Genomic DNA, 16,166 nt, shown 5'->3' with positions numbered 1-16,166 from the left:
GCGTTTGTTGATAGGAAGGGTAATTGGGTTGCCTATACCCCGGAGAGGTAACTTCTCTTCGTGGTGAAGAATAGGTGTTGTGGTATGGGCTGTTCTCTCTACTACGATTGAAGTTTCGGTCACTACTTGGACCTCTGCTATTCGGTCTCTCGTTGAATCGAACTCGCGAATTCTGGGATCTGGAGTATCGATCACTTGATCGTGGAGATCTTGGTTCGTATCGATCTGCTGCTGCTATGGTTATATCGGTATCCTGTGACAATTCACGATTCTTATTAGTGTTTTCCAGTTCCCGAATTTTTTGTTTTAAGAATTCAATTTCTGTCTATTGTTGTGCAAGTTCGTTGTCTTGTTGTTTCTCGTGATGCGTTATCCCGGCGATTACCGCATTTATTTCTTTGTCTTCTGCAGTCTCCTTGCTATATAGGATGCCTTCGGATATGATTAGTTGTTTACATAGCTGGTCAAAATCTTCAGGGTCTTCGGACATTCTAAAATAGAGTTCAGCTCGGAATTTTGGTAGCATGCCTTGCATCAAAATTTTGATTTTGGTATGATCTCTCATCCTCTTGACTGTGTTGATGAGTCGTCCTTCGACGATGGTTTGGTTTTGGTCTGATTTTTCTTCCTTGCCTTCAATGGACTCGTAGAGACTGTTGATTCCTGAGATAAAGGCTTTGCATTTTTCTTCGGGTTTTTGTTTTAGTGTCGATAACTTTTTTCTTTGTGCTGCTAAGTCGTATGCATCCTGGAATCTTGCAATGATGGCGGTTTTCCACTTGCCATAACTTAACTCATCACCTTGCTCTTCTACGTAGTTTCCATGCAATTCTAGGGCATCACTTTTTAGTCTGTCGGAGAAGAATCTTATTTTTTGGTTTTCGTCCCAGTCGTTGTTGCGTGCTACATGTTCTGCGTCCTTTAGCCATTCTGTTATTAATTTATCAGTACTTTTCCCTTTGAAAATTGGAGTTGACTTTTTGTCTTCTCTCGAAAATAATTCTCCTAATGCTTTCACAATCGGTTGGGTTGTGGATGTATCGATGCCATCGCTATCCGTCGTGTCGCGGTCAATTCTCGAAGTTTCTTTGTGTGAAAGTCCCATTTTGACTTTTTCTTTGAGAGTCTGATACTTTTGTTTTAGTTGAAGGAGGTTATCGTTTTGGATTTTGATTTGGTTTTTTAGATCGTCGTTAAGTTGTTGTAACTTTTCGACTTGTTCTGATTCTAGTTCGAAGTGAAGGGATTTGTCTTCTTTCTGTTATTGAGGTCAGGTCGTTTATCTCACTCACTAGTTTCGTTATTTCTCCTGGTTCGTTGGAGACCTCTAAGTCTTCGGTTTCGGCGAATGTTACCTGTTGCTTTCTATATTCTTCTATTCTATTCTGCAGATACCAAATTTTTTCTTCTCGGTTGGTCTTTTGTAATTCCGTTTCGAGATTTTTATTCTTTGTAGTACTATCTATCAGACTTCTTCGTAAAGCTGCTTTTTCTGCTAAGGTTTTTTCAAGGATCTCTTTTGTTTCTTTTGTTTCTGTCTGAAGTTGTTTGTTTGCTTCTAAAGCTGCTTTTATCCGTTGTTCGGCGTCTTCTAACCTCGTAACCAGTTGTTTTCTTTCACCTTGAAGTTTGCTAATTATTTCTTGCCCTTCTCTCTCAACAGCTATATTGTTTTCGTCCTTTTTTCGTAAAAGGTTTTGCAATTGGTTCTCTGTTGCTGTGGCAGTTTCGAGGCTGGTTTCTAATTCGCTGATGGATTGGCAGACTTTTCAAGGGCGTTTTTGAGTGCTTCGTTACTTTCTTGGTGTTGCTCAAGGGAACTACTTAGGGTGTATTTGGAACTTTTTGCCTTTTTCTTGTTGCTATCTAGCTGTTTTCGTATGCTTTGTAACTCGTAGTTTAAGTCAGATGAACTAGTATATGGCGGCCCGTCCCAGGACGATAATAGGTGAAGTCTAGTATTAAGTGTCTGCACTTCGTTTTCTCTCGGCCTGTAGGCAAGCCCCCCCCCCCCCACTTCCACCCTCGATTAAAATTTTTTTTTTGAGACACAATTCAGACGCGATTTTCCGTCTATCTGCGTTTTTATCCTGCATGCAATTTTACTCCAGTTCGTTTAACTTCGAAAGAAAAAATGTTTAAGCACTTGCCGGTGGCGGTTGGAAATGTGTTTCAGGTTGTTGAACCCTACTCCAGGTATTTCAATGTCAAGCTATTCCTATTCGATCAATGGTAGGAGGGACGAAAAAGGGGTAAGCAAAATGTTAAGCCTATCGCTAGTGCCAGTTGTTTTTTTTTTGCTATTTTTGTGTTATCAATCCTTACACAACCTTTCCATTGCTATCTGATGATGGGTCACGAATGAATCGGAATACAAACGTTCATTCGTCAGTTGTATAACAGCGTTGATTTAGCATTACGCTAATGAAATTGCAAACGTTTCTGGCTAGAAATCGTACTCATTGAATGAATTCTCCTTTTCATATATGACCAATTTCCGGAATCCACTGTCAATTGCCAATTTTAGTGAGGAGCGTAAACGTTATCTGAAACATTACTGCAATAATCAAAAATTAACTAAGAATACTGGATGTTGTTACTTGCTCGATTGTTGAAAGATATGACATTCAAGAGCTTGCAGCTGCATGTTAAACTCGTTGACTGCTCATATGCACCTCAGACTTAAGATATCGTTTCTCTAGAATGCATAATAGTTCCAGAAGATTTAATGTTTCTGTCTTGTAATTGAAAATAAAGTGTGATTGTAAAATTTTTGGCGAGCACATAAACATAATGTGAGACTTGTTGATATGAAGTTGTAACTGAATTTGCATATTTCATAATTCCCAAATACAGGCATTGGCCTGTTATTGAACTATAACATCATTGTTAAAATGGAGCGGAACTGGAGATGCAGCTCGTTAAGTTAAAAAAAAAATTCTAAATTTTTTTTTAGAATTATCATTCAATAAGGAACCTGTTCAATAATAAATATTGCAAGCTTTAAGTCAAGTGTGATTTGTTGTGTGCTTCGAACCTGTAACATTTCTTTTGGTTGATCAGCAGTCGATCCTCGCGCAGCTTTTCACTTTCAAAGTTGCGAATGAAACTGCTGCTTTTGAATTTTGCACAATGCAACTCAAATATATGCTACACCAGTTCACCACTCAGTGTTTCACCATTCAGCGTTCAGATTAAGCCACCGTCTTCTTTTAATTTTAACAACAGCCAAGGAGTGAAAGAAATATAACAACGCATGTTAAATTAGAACTGAATGATCAACGCAGAGCCCTTTCATCCGGTAGATGTTAGAAAACTGAATGCTGTTGGTTGAAAGTAGTACTTGGTGAATGGTATGATTTGCATATTTCAATGAGCTACTTGTTGACAAATAAGCACTGAAAGCTTCATGACATATGAGACTGGTTGAGTGCTTTGCGCATGTGAGCTTCACATTTGTTGTATTTTAGTTGTGGTTTAAATTAGCTTAGCTTTAGGCGTCATTTTAGGCGAGCACGACGTCAAAGAAAACTGTAGTCACCTGGTTCAAAACGCAGCTCTTAACTTCGAAAATTGCAAATGGGGTGTGCCTGTGAAAATTGCAGTCAAAGAATTCTTCATCTGTAAACATGAAAAAATGTGTGATCTTCAAATTAAGAAACGGTATGTTTTTTTAGGACTCTGATTGTACCGAATAGGAATTCTTTTTCTTTACCACGAAAAATGCTAATCTGTTGCAATATACTGTCAAGGTTTTCAGTGTTGCCACCGAGGGATTATACGTGATTTTTAAATGTCTTTGAGGTATTTTTAATAGTTTCTGCTGTTATACCACTTGGTGCTTGCAACGTTTGTTCTAACAATGAACATGAATTATAATTGTAATGCGTTGTGTGTCTCTTTGCTAACTTCTTGTTTCTTAGATTCTATTTGTTGTATATGTGCTTTTGTCGTAATGGTCTGATGGTTTTGTTTTGTTTTGTTCTGACTCTTGTTCAAATTCTAAGTCCACAAGAGTTTTCCAGTGGTTCAAAAAAATTTCTCGGAGACGGTTGGGATTTTGGCTGGTTGTGTCTGATTTAGGGAGTACGGGGTACAAAGGTGGGGATAATTCGTCGACAACGTTTGGGTACAAAGTATTCTCTTTACGAGTAGTCTCTGGTACGATATGATCAAGCGGCATTCGCTTATCTTTTGATGGTGTTCCTTGGCCTGGTAGAGTAGAGTAGTCACTAAAATAAGTTACGGGTAAGAAACTTTTTACTGGACAACAAGTTTTTTAAGTCTCGTTGGGACCTCCAATTGTAAAGTTTCCAGATCCCGTGTATTTGCAGTGAGTTGCTGAAACAACTTCAAAATACAAGCTATAAGATATGCAGTATTTATACTACTACAGAACACAAATATTGAAGGTGAAGAGGGAGGAGATACGTTCACTTTCACTTGTGAAACGCTTGGGGGATATAATAGGTGTGGCTCTTTTGGTTAGCCTTTAGGCTTGTTACAATACTGTTTGAATGTAGATCATGAAACTGATTCTATAACACTATATTCAAATTGAATACGCGTATATTTGATACTGTTTGAATGTAGATCATAAAAGTGATTCTATAACACTATATTCACATTGAATACACGTATATTTGATACTGTTTGAATGTAGATCATTGAAACTGATTCTATCACACTATATTCACATTGAATACACGTATATTTGATGCTGTTTGAATGTAGATATTGAAACTAAATGTATCACACTATATTAACATTGAATACACGTATATTTGATACTGTTTGAATGTAGATCATGAAACTGATTCTTTAACAGTATTGTCGGAAATTTTCCAAATTTCCTCCACTTTCCCCAAGGGTTTTTTTTCTCCCCAGCTTCAGTTTCCCCCTCTTGAGCATCTTCGCGCCTACCCCTTCTTCTCCACCCTAAAACCACGCTACTTTTCGCCTTTCTTTTGTTTGTCGTATGTCTTTTGTTTTCGCTAATTTACTTCAGGCTCTCATGTGACCACCCAAGTCAGTCTCACTAAAAACCTCTCTCTGTTCAAGTGTTGCGTCACCCAGCACAATTCTCTCATGGCAATCTTAAGCCAAAATTCAAATACACAACGTAGAAAGTGAAAACCCTACCTCTCCTTTAACTCGAAAACATAGTGTCAATCTTTCACCATCCCCATCTTCCAGGGATTTCTGTGAGAGATTCTCGACACAATTTGGTGCCGTAACCAGGATTTCGCCAAGTGAACAATGGCGTCTCTAAACGCTCTCGGTAGCAAAAGGGCGGGTAATCGTGGTGCCGTCACGAGACTCATCCCTAAAATCCAATCGATCATCGACGATCAGACCATGGACAAAGATCAAAAGGTTCATGAACTGGAGAAGAAACTATTGGACTTACACAACAAAATAAAAATCATCGAAAACCTCGACAACGAAATTCAAGACGTCATCGACGAGAACGATCTGGAAACTGAGATTAATGCATCAAGTACGGCGAATTCTATTACCTATGATGCCAGAGATGCAGCGGAATTCGTCCTCATGAAACTAAAGCAAGAAATTAGCAACGAGCAAGCAGCCATGGCCGCAGCAGCAACAGTCGAGAACCCCGTAGCGCAGGCCCCTCCCTTCATAGCTATCAGCGATTCGTCCAATTTGCCAAAGTTTGACTTGCCTTACTTCGATGGTAACATTCTATTGTGGCGTTCGTTTTGGGATGTTTTTGAAGTGGAAGTTGATGCAAAGACAAAATATTCTGATGCTACGAAGTTTAACTTTCTCAATTCGCGGCTCATGGGCGAGGCTAAGGCTCTTTTAGCGGGTCTCACGCCTACCAACTTCAATTATCCCAAGGCGGTCGATCTTCTTAAACAACGTTATGGTCAACCACACAAAATCATAATGGCACACATGAGAGCTTTAGTGGCTTTAGCAAAGCCCGCTCACGATCGCAATAGCTTACGTGCCTTTGCCGACAATCTGGAGTCCAACATCCGTGGATTGGAAGCTTTGGGAAAAGGAATTGACACTTATGAAGATTTACTCGTATGCATTCTTCTCGACAAGCTCTCAGCTGAAGTTCGTCGAAACTTAACTAGGCAGCACGGTGCCATCGAATGGACATTAGACGACCTGCGAGTAGCACTAAAAAGGGAAATTGTAATCTTGGAAGATCGTTCAACAACAAACGCAATCAGCAACCATGTAAACAAGCGGGAGTAATGTTTACTGGGACTCGTCCATCAGCACCAGAAGTCAACAAGCGTTCGTGTGCGTTCTGCTTAGGAAACCACTACTCCACTGAATGTACTATTGCTCCTACTGTGGAAGAACGTTTCACAATTGCCAAAGTAAAGCGGTTATGTTTTAACTGTCTAAGCTCAAATCACTCGTCAAGTGCAGACTGTCCATCCAAGAAACGATATCGCACATGCAAAAGAAGCCATCATACTAGTCTCCATTATGCCAGTCGAAACCAACAAGACCATAATACTCCGGTACATTCCCAGACAAATTCGAACAATGTTTCCACTCAGGCTGCTGTCACCAATGCGTCTGTATCAAAAACAGTGTCATTTGAACTTACAAAGGACAGTGCAACAACCTTCGTGTTTTTAGAAACTGCCATAGTAACAGTGCACTTCAAAGGAATTAAACGTCAAGCCAACGTACTAATAGATAAAGGTGCACAGAGATCGTTTATCACGACAAAGCTCGCAAGAAATTTACATCTTCAACCACTTTATCGAGAAAGTCTACTGATAGTGGGTTTCGCTGCGTCAACGCAAAGTGCTCAACTATGCGATGTGAGTCAGTTGTCATTCATTGACCGAAGAGAATCCATGATGAACAATCAAGTCGTGGTGGTGGACCACATTGTGAACCCACTTGAAGATTCTTATCGTAGTGTAGTGTGTAAGCTTCCCCATCTCAAAAACTTGCCACTAGCACACCCCAATATCGGCAGCTCGTCATTTGACATTGACATTTTGTTAGGAGCGAATTACTATTGGGACATTGTAGGTGACCATATCGTTCGTGGCCCAGGACCAACAGCTATAAGCTCAAGATTCGGGTACATCATCTCAGGATGTATGCAACCAACTTCAGAATGGACTCAACATGACACCGCAGCGTTTCATGTATCCGTGGAAGAGCAATTCGAAATGGCAAGATTTTGGGACCTGGAATCGCTAGGTATTTCTCCAGAATCGGAAATAGAAGACGCAACTATGGCTTACAGAACCAATTGTATCGAACTTCGAAATGGAAGATACATCGCCAGACTTCCATGGAAAAATCAGCATCCGCCTTTAGGGACAAACTGGCATATGTGCCGTCAGCAAACTCGTCATATGATTCGACGCTTAGCTAAGAACACGTCCCATTTTCAAGCATATAATCGCGTCATCCAAGAACAACTGAACAGTGGGTTCATTTAAAAAAATACCAATCGAAGAGCAAAATCAACGAAGGGGTCACTATGTTCCGCATCATGGAGTCTTCAAGGAATCAAGTACAACTCCACTACGCATCGTGTATAATTGCTCATGCAAAAGTAAGGGAGGTGTGAGTCTCAACGATTGCTTGGAGACAGGACCATCCTTGCAAAACAACATGGTAGAGATTCTAATTCGTTTTCGCGCTCATATGATCGCTATAACAGCGGACATCGAAAAGGCTTATCACCAAGTCCAACTTCATGAAGAGGACCGCGATTTCGTGCGATTTTTTTGGATCAAGAATGTCAAGGATGCGGAATCGGATATGGAAGTTTACCGTTTTAAAGTCATTCCCTTTGGCGCAAACAGTTCATCTTTCATCCTCTTATCAGTCATAAAAAATCATCTATCATGTGAAACAAGCGAAGTGGCAAAAGATATGGACGTCAACATATACGTGGACAATCTCTTGGCTGGATGTAACACCACCGAAGAAGCACTAACGTACTATAAAGAAGCAAACTTTATATTCCAAAAGTCTGGTCTCAAGCTAAAATCGTGGAGTTCCAATAATCAACACCTCAACTCGTGTAGTGCTTCCGATGGAGTGAACGATGGATCAGCACAGAACAAAATTCTTGGACTACAGTGGTCTCGTGCGAGAGATGTCATAGCTCTACCTGAATTGAAAACCTCGTCGTTTTCTCTGACAGTGATAACAAAGAGAAATGTACTCAGGGGAATTTCAACTGTATACGATCCTTTAGGATTCCTCTCGCCTCTCACCATTCCGGCAAAAATCTTAATTCAAGACGTTTGGAAACTAAAACTGCAATGGGACGATCCACTGCCCATCGATCTACAGGACCGCTGAATTGGCATTGTTCAAGCGATTGAAAAATCAAAAATCGAACTTCCAAGGCAGTACTTTGAGTCGAAACTCGAATGTGAAATACTACATGTATTCGTGGATGCAAGCCAGTATGCTTATGGAGCAGTAGCTTATCTAGCAAATGATAGTACGGGAACGTTCCTCATGTCAAAATCAAGAGTAGCCCCGCTTCGAGGTGATAACAAGATGCTCACACTGCCTCAACTAGAACTAATGGCAGCTATCGTTGGTATTCGAATAGCCAAGACCATTCTGAAATCTTTTGCGCCCCTACACTACAAGCCAAAATGCATCCTGTGGTCGGATAGTCAAATCGTTCTCTATTGGTTGACCCAAGCAAACACAAAGAAATCTCAATTCGTCGGCAACCGTGTGAAAACGATGTGTGATTTTAATAAGGAACATGAAGCTAGTTGGCGGTATTGCCCAACGCATCAGAATCCGGCGGATCTTCTCACCCGAGGAATAACCTATCGACAATTTTCATCAAGCTATTGGTTTAGAGGACCGACTTGGCTTCCCAACAGCAAAAGTTGGCCAGAGTGGAACATGATACAAGAATCAACTTCCTTAATCCATATGGCTAGTGTAAACATAGAGCCATCCCTGAATCACGTTGAATCACAAAAAGGTGGAGGCATTTCATCAGTGTTCGATATATCTCGATACAAGTGGTCCTCTTTGATAAGAGTGACAGCCATTGTCAGACGATTTGTGGAAAACATTAAAAAGAAGGATAAATCTAAGAAAAGTTGGCGACGGGGATTTATTCACGTCACAGAGTTACGCGAAGCGGAGATGTTATGGATTAATTCTGCTCAAATTCAACATTGTGGTGACGAACTTGAATATCTAAAAAAAAACTCAAGGGCAGGCGTCCAGCATTGGTCTCCCAGCTTGACTTATTCATCGGAAAGGACGAACTCATCCATTGCAATGGACGGTTGGGGAATGCGTCCATCAGTGCCACAGCTAAACATCCAGTGTTACTACCCACAAAATCAAACGTGGCCAAGTTAATAGTGCAGGCAGTTCATGAGCAAGTTATGCACAGTGGCGTGAAGCACACAGTGTCAGCTGTAAGGCAAAGATTTTGGATTCCACGCATCCGTCAAGTAGTCAAGAACATCTTACATTCGTGTGTCACTTGCCGCCGCGTGAATGGACCTCCGCATGCAACCCCGAACGAAGCACCACTACCACCGGAAAGAGTGACCAATGCTTTGCCATTTACGGTCACAGGGGTGGACTACACTGGCGCATACGTCATAAGAGGACCAAACGAAGCTCCAAAACAAGATCAAAATGTTTACATTCTACTTTTCACGTGTGCGACCTCAACGGCAATTCATCTAGAAGTCGTGGAAGAATTAACTACAAAGGCATTTATTGAAGCTTTTCGCTGCTTCACTACACATCATTCGATACCATCTGTTATCATGTCGGATAACGCAACAACTTTTGAATGCGCGGCAAAAGCCTTTAGAAAAATCTTCACCAATCCTGGACTCATCCGACATCTATCAGATATTCAAATCGAGTGGCGATTTATCCCAAAAAGAGCTCCATGGTACGGTGGATTTTGGGAACGGCTGGTGGGTGTAACAAAAAGAACTCTGGAAAAAATTATTGGACGTTCAAAACCGACAATGAGTGAATTTAGAGCCATCGTAGCGGACGCTGAAGCAGTCATCAACGATAGACCACTGGAGGAACCATCATCAGACCTACAAGACGGGGAGACACTCAGCCCAGCACACTTAATGTATGGACGACGTATAGTCAGCCTTCCATTCAACAGCGAAATGGCGGAGGAAATATTAGACCCCTCATTCAAAGAGGAACCTTCAGACATCAAAAAGTAGATCGTCAAACATCAAAAATTGCTGCACAACTTTCAAAAGCAATTTATGGCAAATTACATTCCCGCACTACGTGAATATCATCTAGCTACACACAAAACGCAGCCAACGGTGGTTAAAGAAAAGGACGTTGTACTCATTCAAGACGAAGGACCAAGGAAGAAGTGGAAACTTGTGGTAGTGGAAACACTCAACAGAGGAAAGGACAACGAAGTACGAGCCGCTGAGGTCCGTACAGCTAAAGGAAAAACCAACCGCCCTATATCTAAATTACATCCGATCCAGTTGTCTGAACCAGAAGATACAGGTGCCATCCATGGTGGATCTGAAAAACCAGCCCGTCTGTCGAGAAAAGCAGCTGAGCAAGCAAAAGAAAAAATGTCCAATGTCTAACTTGTTTGGCCCGCAAAGTATTTCCACTTTACCTCAAATTTCCTCCACTTTTCCCAAGGTTTTTTTTTCTCCCCAGCTTCAGTTTCCCCCTCTTGACAATCTTCGCGCCTACCCCTTCTTCTCCACCCTAAAACCGCGCTACTTTTCGTCTTTCTTTTGTTTGTCGTATGTCTTTTGTTTTCGCTAATTTACTTCAGGCTCTCATGTGACCACCCAAGTCAGTCTCACTAAAAACCTCTCTCTGTTCAAGTGTTGCGTCACCCAGCACAATTCTCTCATGGCAATCTTAAGCCAAAATTCAAATACACAACGTAGAAAGTGAAAACCCTACCTCTCCTTTAACTCGAAAACTTAGTGTCAATCTTTCACCATCCCCATCTTCCAGGGATTTCTGTGAGAGATTCTCGACAACTATATTCACATTGAATACACGTATATTTGATGCTGTTTGAATGTAGATATTGAAACTCACTGTATCACACTATATTTACATTGAATACACGTATATTTGATGCTATTTGAATGTAGATATTGAAACTCAATGTATCACACTATATTCACATTGAATACACGTATATTTGATACTGTTTGAATGTACATCATGAAACTGATTCTATAACACTATATTCACATTGAATACACGTATATTTCATGCTGTTTGAATGTAGATATTGAAACTCAATGTATCACACTATATTTACATTGAATACACGTATATTTGATACTGTTTGCATGTACATAATGAAACTGATCCTATAACACTATATTCACATTGAATACACGTATATTTCATGCTGTTTGAATGTGGATATTGAAACTCACTGTATCACACTATATTTACATTGAATACACGTATATTTGATGCTATTTGAATGTAGATATTGAAACTCACTGTATCACACTATATTCACATTGAATACACGTATATTTCATGCTGTTTGAATGTAGATATTGAAGCTCACTGTATCACACTATATTCACATTGAATACGCGTATATTTGATGCTGTTTGAATGTAGATATTGAAACTCACTGTATCACACTATATTCACATTGAATACAGGTATATTTGATACTGTTTGAATGTACATCATAAAACTGATTCTATAACACTATATTCACATTGAATACACGTATATTTGATGCTGTTTGAATGTAGATATTGAAACTCAATGTATCACACTATATTCACATTGAATAAACGTATAATTCATGCTGTTTGAATATAGATATTGAAACTCCCTGTATCACAGTAGATTCACATTGAATACACGTATATTTGATGCTGTTTGAATGTAGATATTGAAACTCACTGTATCACACTATATTCAAATTGAATACACGTATATTTGATACTGTTTGAATGTAGACATTGAAACTCACTGTATCACACTATATTCACATTGAATACACGTATATTTGATACTGTTTGAATGTACATCATGAAACTGATTCTATAACACTATTGTAAAGTTCCTTATACCTCGTGTATTACAGTGGATTTTCCGAAACAATTCCCAATTACAAGGTACAAACATGCGGTATTTATACTACTAAAGAACACACATGTTGAAGGTAAAATGGGCGTAGACGTTCACTTTCACTTGTGAAACTCTTGAGGGATGTAAGAGCTGTGGCTGTCTTTGGATAGCCTTTGGGCTCGTTACATTCCTCCCCCTCTTCGAAGAAAGAAGAGGTCCTCCAATTTGCGTTTCCCTTAACTGGCTACATTTCTTGATGAAAAACTTGTTCCTTCAGTCAAAAATTTTAGAAGAATTTCTTTTCCTTTTTCTTTTCCCGTCACCGGCTACAGTTGCTGAGTGTGATTATTACTTCCATTTTGTTATTGGTGTTGTTATAGGGCTATTTTTAGATAAACTTTTGGTTTATAAGGCGCACTTTGCTTTGCGAAACTTTGTTGGAGTTATGTCGTTGAGACACTGGGAAGAGTTTAGTTTTCGTATTTTGCAAAATCTTGCATAGTCAAGGGACTTCAGGTTGTTGTTTCTTTTCTTGTGTTCTTGTTTCTGTGTTCTTAATTTGATAACACGTTTTCATGCATTTTTAATGTATTCCTTCTTCCCCTTGAAGTTGAGTTGGATTCTTTTTCGTCGCGTCTTGTCGTACTGACCTGTGGATATGTCGCCGGGTGAATAGACGAATATTTCCAAATTTCTTTATTCCTTTTTTAGTCATTGTCTTCTTATAGAGATTTTATTGAATTTCTTGAGTTAGTTATCTTCGTTCTTTCGTAGAGATTACTGCTTCTTTTTGTTGCTCTTGTTTTGAGTTTTATATTTTTTTTTTCGATGGAGCCATTCGAATATAGATATGTTTTTCAGTATCGCTCTCTGGTTGATATAGCACTGTGGTGTGTTGATTGTTCCATTTTTTCTTCTCCCGAAAGCCTTTTTCGGAGGTTCCGTACGGAAGATCAGAGCTTTTTCCTCAGCATTTTTCGAATGGCCTTTGATATGCCGGATGCTCCACCACGTGATTTCGGGTATAAGCGCCCTTGGATTAATGATTATTATTATCTGAAAGTTTGTGTTTTTTTTGTTTTTTTTTCCGTTGTTTGTAAGTTTGTTCGTTGGAGTAATAATCTGATTTCTTTCAGCAACCATCTTGGGTACGCACGGTACCGCGATGTCTATCCTTTGAGGTTCGCCCGGTTTCTTTGGTGGCAGGAGTCTGGTGATGATATTTATCACCCTACTCCAACGTCTTCTCGATTGATGCGGGAGCATCTCCAAGAAGAACATGAAGATCGGTTGGCGATAACACATGTTGCCCAGATTTACAATTATCTACTCTATGGTGATCCTCTTCCCGAACGTGATTCCACGGACGAATGATTATATTTTCCTCTGTTTGTGTTATTATTTGATTTTGTTTGTTATTTTGTAGTTAAGGTGTTAGGTGGAAATACAAAAAAAAATTATTCGAATTTGTGTGTTTGCTTGTTTTGTCTATCATAAAGTTTTTTAAGTTTATTGTTTTGTTTTTGCTTTTGATTTTGTAGATAATGTGTTAGTTGGAAATACAAAATTGTTATTTGAGTTTGTTTCTATGTTTGTTTTACTATAAAGTTTCGAGTAAGGCACAATGGTAAAAAAAAATAAGAATCAACTTAATTGTTGAAGTTTTTAAATGCTGGTAAGTGTGTTATTCGCTGGGGTTGCTAATTTATTATGTAATTAATTAAATTGTCAAGGGCTATGTTTAGTGGCTACTTTTAATTTCGATGACCTTGGGACTTTTACTTTTTGGCTGAATTACTGTTGTCTGTTTCTGACATGCAACGACATAGGTCTTCCCAAACCATGCCATACCCTACTACGTAAGTACATGTTGTGTGTTTTCCTGTGCATCTTTTGGGTGTGTCGGCTTCTTCGATAGATGGGTAGATTAATGAATTTGGTGCGCTTGGTCGTGGAGGGCGCACTTGACCTTGTCTTTCCATTGTCAGTTGTGCAGGGGCAGGTGTTCTTATGAACGGTTGTTCGATGGCTATTTCAGAATGATAATTTGTTTCTCGTGCCGGTATCATTGATGCGAGTTCGTGATCTTCCTCTATGCCATCATCGTATCTGCTTGTAAACTTCCGGTTTCGGCGGATAAGTTCTTTAATCTTCGAGATGGGGTTGCAAATGATGAAGATTCGTAAACATACGAGGAATAGCACAAATCCAATTGCTGAAAGGCCTATTATTTTCAATTTGTCAAACAATGAAAACATATGACCTATTTGATTATCTTGTTGTTCTGACATCACAATATCTCCAACAGAATTGGAATTGCCTTCTTGCATTCTGCCTACTAGGTCATTTAGGATATTTAATTGCTCCATCTCCATTGTCTCGTGTGCTGGATGACTTTTCAGCGAGAAGTCGAAATCATTTAGGTGGAGGTCTTCAAATTCTGTAATGAGGTCTAGATTAGGCACGTGAATGCTAGGTTTCTGGCGTATCCAATCTCCTGTTGTTGAGTTGTGTTCCCAGGTATGTGGATTTCCATTCAGATTTACTAACGGTGTTTTCCAAAAACAATCGGAAAATGAATGAATTGACCATTCATCTGTTCCGATCGTACAATTCTTTCCTTCGTAAGTAAAGAATGGTTGAAATCCACATTTTGTTTCATTTGCTGATATAAAAATTCTTTTGGCTTCGCATTGTTGAAGTGTCATTGCTTGACCGAAGCCTTGTAGTCTCGTGCAGATTGGTACTAAAATAACAGCTTGTGTTCTTTTGATGACCGATAGTTGACAATACATATCTCGAATTTCTTTTGCGAGTTTGTTCTCGTGTTCTGTTTCAATGCTGATTTTGTATTGGTCGTGCATCTTGCTTATTTCGTATTTAATCTTTTCGTTGAATTCCTCGATGTTTTTGGGGAGACCGCTTTCTATATTTTCAGTATTCAATGATTTTCTGTTTTCTGGTCCATTAACAGGGACTCTGCTGGCGGTAAATGTTGAATATTGTCTTCTTCTATGGCCTGAACTTGATTTTCTTCTGTTTTTGTCGTTGTTTCTGCTGTAGCTAATGGGGTCATCCTGGCTGTCTGTGTTGACGGTTGTGGGGTCGTCGAACTCTCTGTTACTGTCGTCGTACTTTGCGTAGTTGTGTTTGGCTGGCGCGTTGGTGTTGGAGCTGTTGTTGTGGAACTCGTAGTGGGCATAGTTGTCGTTGACGTAGGCTTAGTAGTTGTTCTAGTTGTTGAAATCGAAGTTATTTTTACAGTTGTCGTAGGCCTAGTTGTAGTGGTAGGTTTAGTGCTTGTTGACGTGATTATTGGCTTTGTAGTTGCTGGGGGTTTTGATGAAGTTGACGTCATACTTGGCTTAGTTGTAATTTTATGCGTTGTTGTGAGTTTGTGTGTTGCTGTGGTTACAATTGGCCTAATTGTAGTCGTAGTTTTTACCGTTGTTTTTGTCGTTGTTCCCAATGTTGTTTTTATTCTTGGCTTCGTAGTCGTCGTCGCGCTTGTCGTTGTTGTGGATTTTTCTTTTGTGGGCGTGGCAGGGGGCGGAGTCAATGCTGCATTCTTTTCGGATTGGTTGTTGACTTCTCTTTGCATTAGTGGTGGAATGTATGGGAGGTTTTTCCCGTTCATTCCTTGGTTGTTGTGGTGAACCAGATGATCTTTCTGTTCCTTGGTTTCCCGGGACGTAGAATTTTAGGCGGTTGACATGAACCACCGATTTTAGTTTTTCATTGTTCGCGTGCTGAATCTCGTAAGTGAGGTCTGAGAAATTTCTGATGATTTTGAATGGTCCATTCCACCTGTTGATGAATTATCCGGCAGTTGGTGGGGCTTTCAGTAGCCCAAAGTCACCGATGTTTTATTTGATTGCTTTTGTTCCTTTGTCGTAATATCTTTTTTGTTTTGTCTGTGCTCGAAATAGGTGTTCCTTCGCTAGTTGCTGATCCTTTTTCCATTGATGTGAGTACATTACACTGGTGTCTTCGTATGTTTCGTACCGTCTATCTATTTTGATGTCGTTTGGGAGCACTGGTTGTCTTCCGAAGAATAGAAAGAATGGGTTTTGTTGCAGTGTTGA

At 39.7% G+C, this 16,166-nt stretch overlaps 4 protein-coding genes across 4 annotated transcripts; all 4 read left to right on the top strand.

The window, feature by feature from the left end:
• The first annotated feature begins 5,259 nt into the window (after positions 1 to 5,259).
• On the top strand, positions 5,260 to 6,234 carry LOC130701905 (uncharacterized). Its single transcript, XM_057523684.1, has one exon. The coding sequence runs from the start codon at positions 5,260 to 5,262 to the stop codon at positions 6,232 to 6,234; it is 975 nt and encodes a 324-aa protein (XP_057379667.1).
• LOC130701904 (uncharacterized) lies at positions 6,234 to 7,454 on the top strand. Its single transcript, XM_057523683.1, has one exon. The coding sequence runs from the start codon at positions 6,234 to 6,236 to the stop codon at positions 7,452 to 7,454; it is 1,221 nt and encodes a 406-aa protein (XP_057379666.1).
• Positions 7,455 to 7,629: 175 nt separating this feature from the next.
• LOC130701903 (uncharacterized) lies at positions 7,630 to 8,328 on the top strand. The gene has a single exon (XM_057523682.1). The coding sequence runs from the start codon at positions 7,630 to 7,632 to the stop codon at positions 8,326 to 8,328; it is 699 nt and encodes a 232-aa protein (XP_057379665.1).
• A 162-nt stretch (positions 8,329 to 8,490) lies between these two features.
• On the top strand, positions 8,491 to 10,211 carry LOC130701902 (uncharacterized). The gene is made up of 2 exons (XM_057523681.1): positions 8,491 to 9,048; positions 9,216 to 10,211. The coding sequence occupies exons 1-2, from the start codon at positions 8,491 to 8,493 to the stop codon at positions 10,209 to 10,211; spliced, it is 1,554 nt and encodes a 517-aa protein (XP_057379664.1).
• Positions 10,212 to 16,166: the final 5,955 nt, after the last annotated feature.

The sequence above is a fragment of the Daphnia carinata genome, chromosome 7, assembly GCF_022539665.2.
Source record: "Daphnia carinata strain CSIRO-1 chromosome 7, CSIRO_AGI_Dcar_HiC_V3, whole genome shotgun sequence".
In the NCBI taxonomy this organism is placed as follows: domain Eukaryota; kingdom Metazoa; phylum Arthropoda; class Branchiopoda; order Diplostraca; family Daphniidae; genus Daphnia; species Daphnia carinata.
Note: the sequence above shows the minus strand (reverse complement) of the source record. Positions and strands in the feature narration are given on the sequence as shown.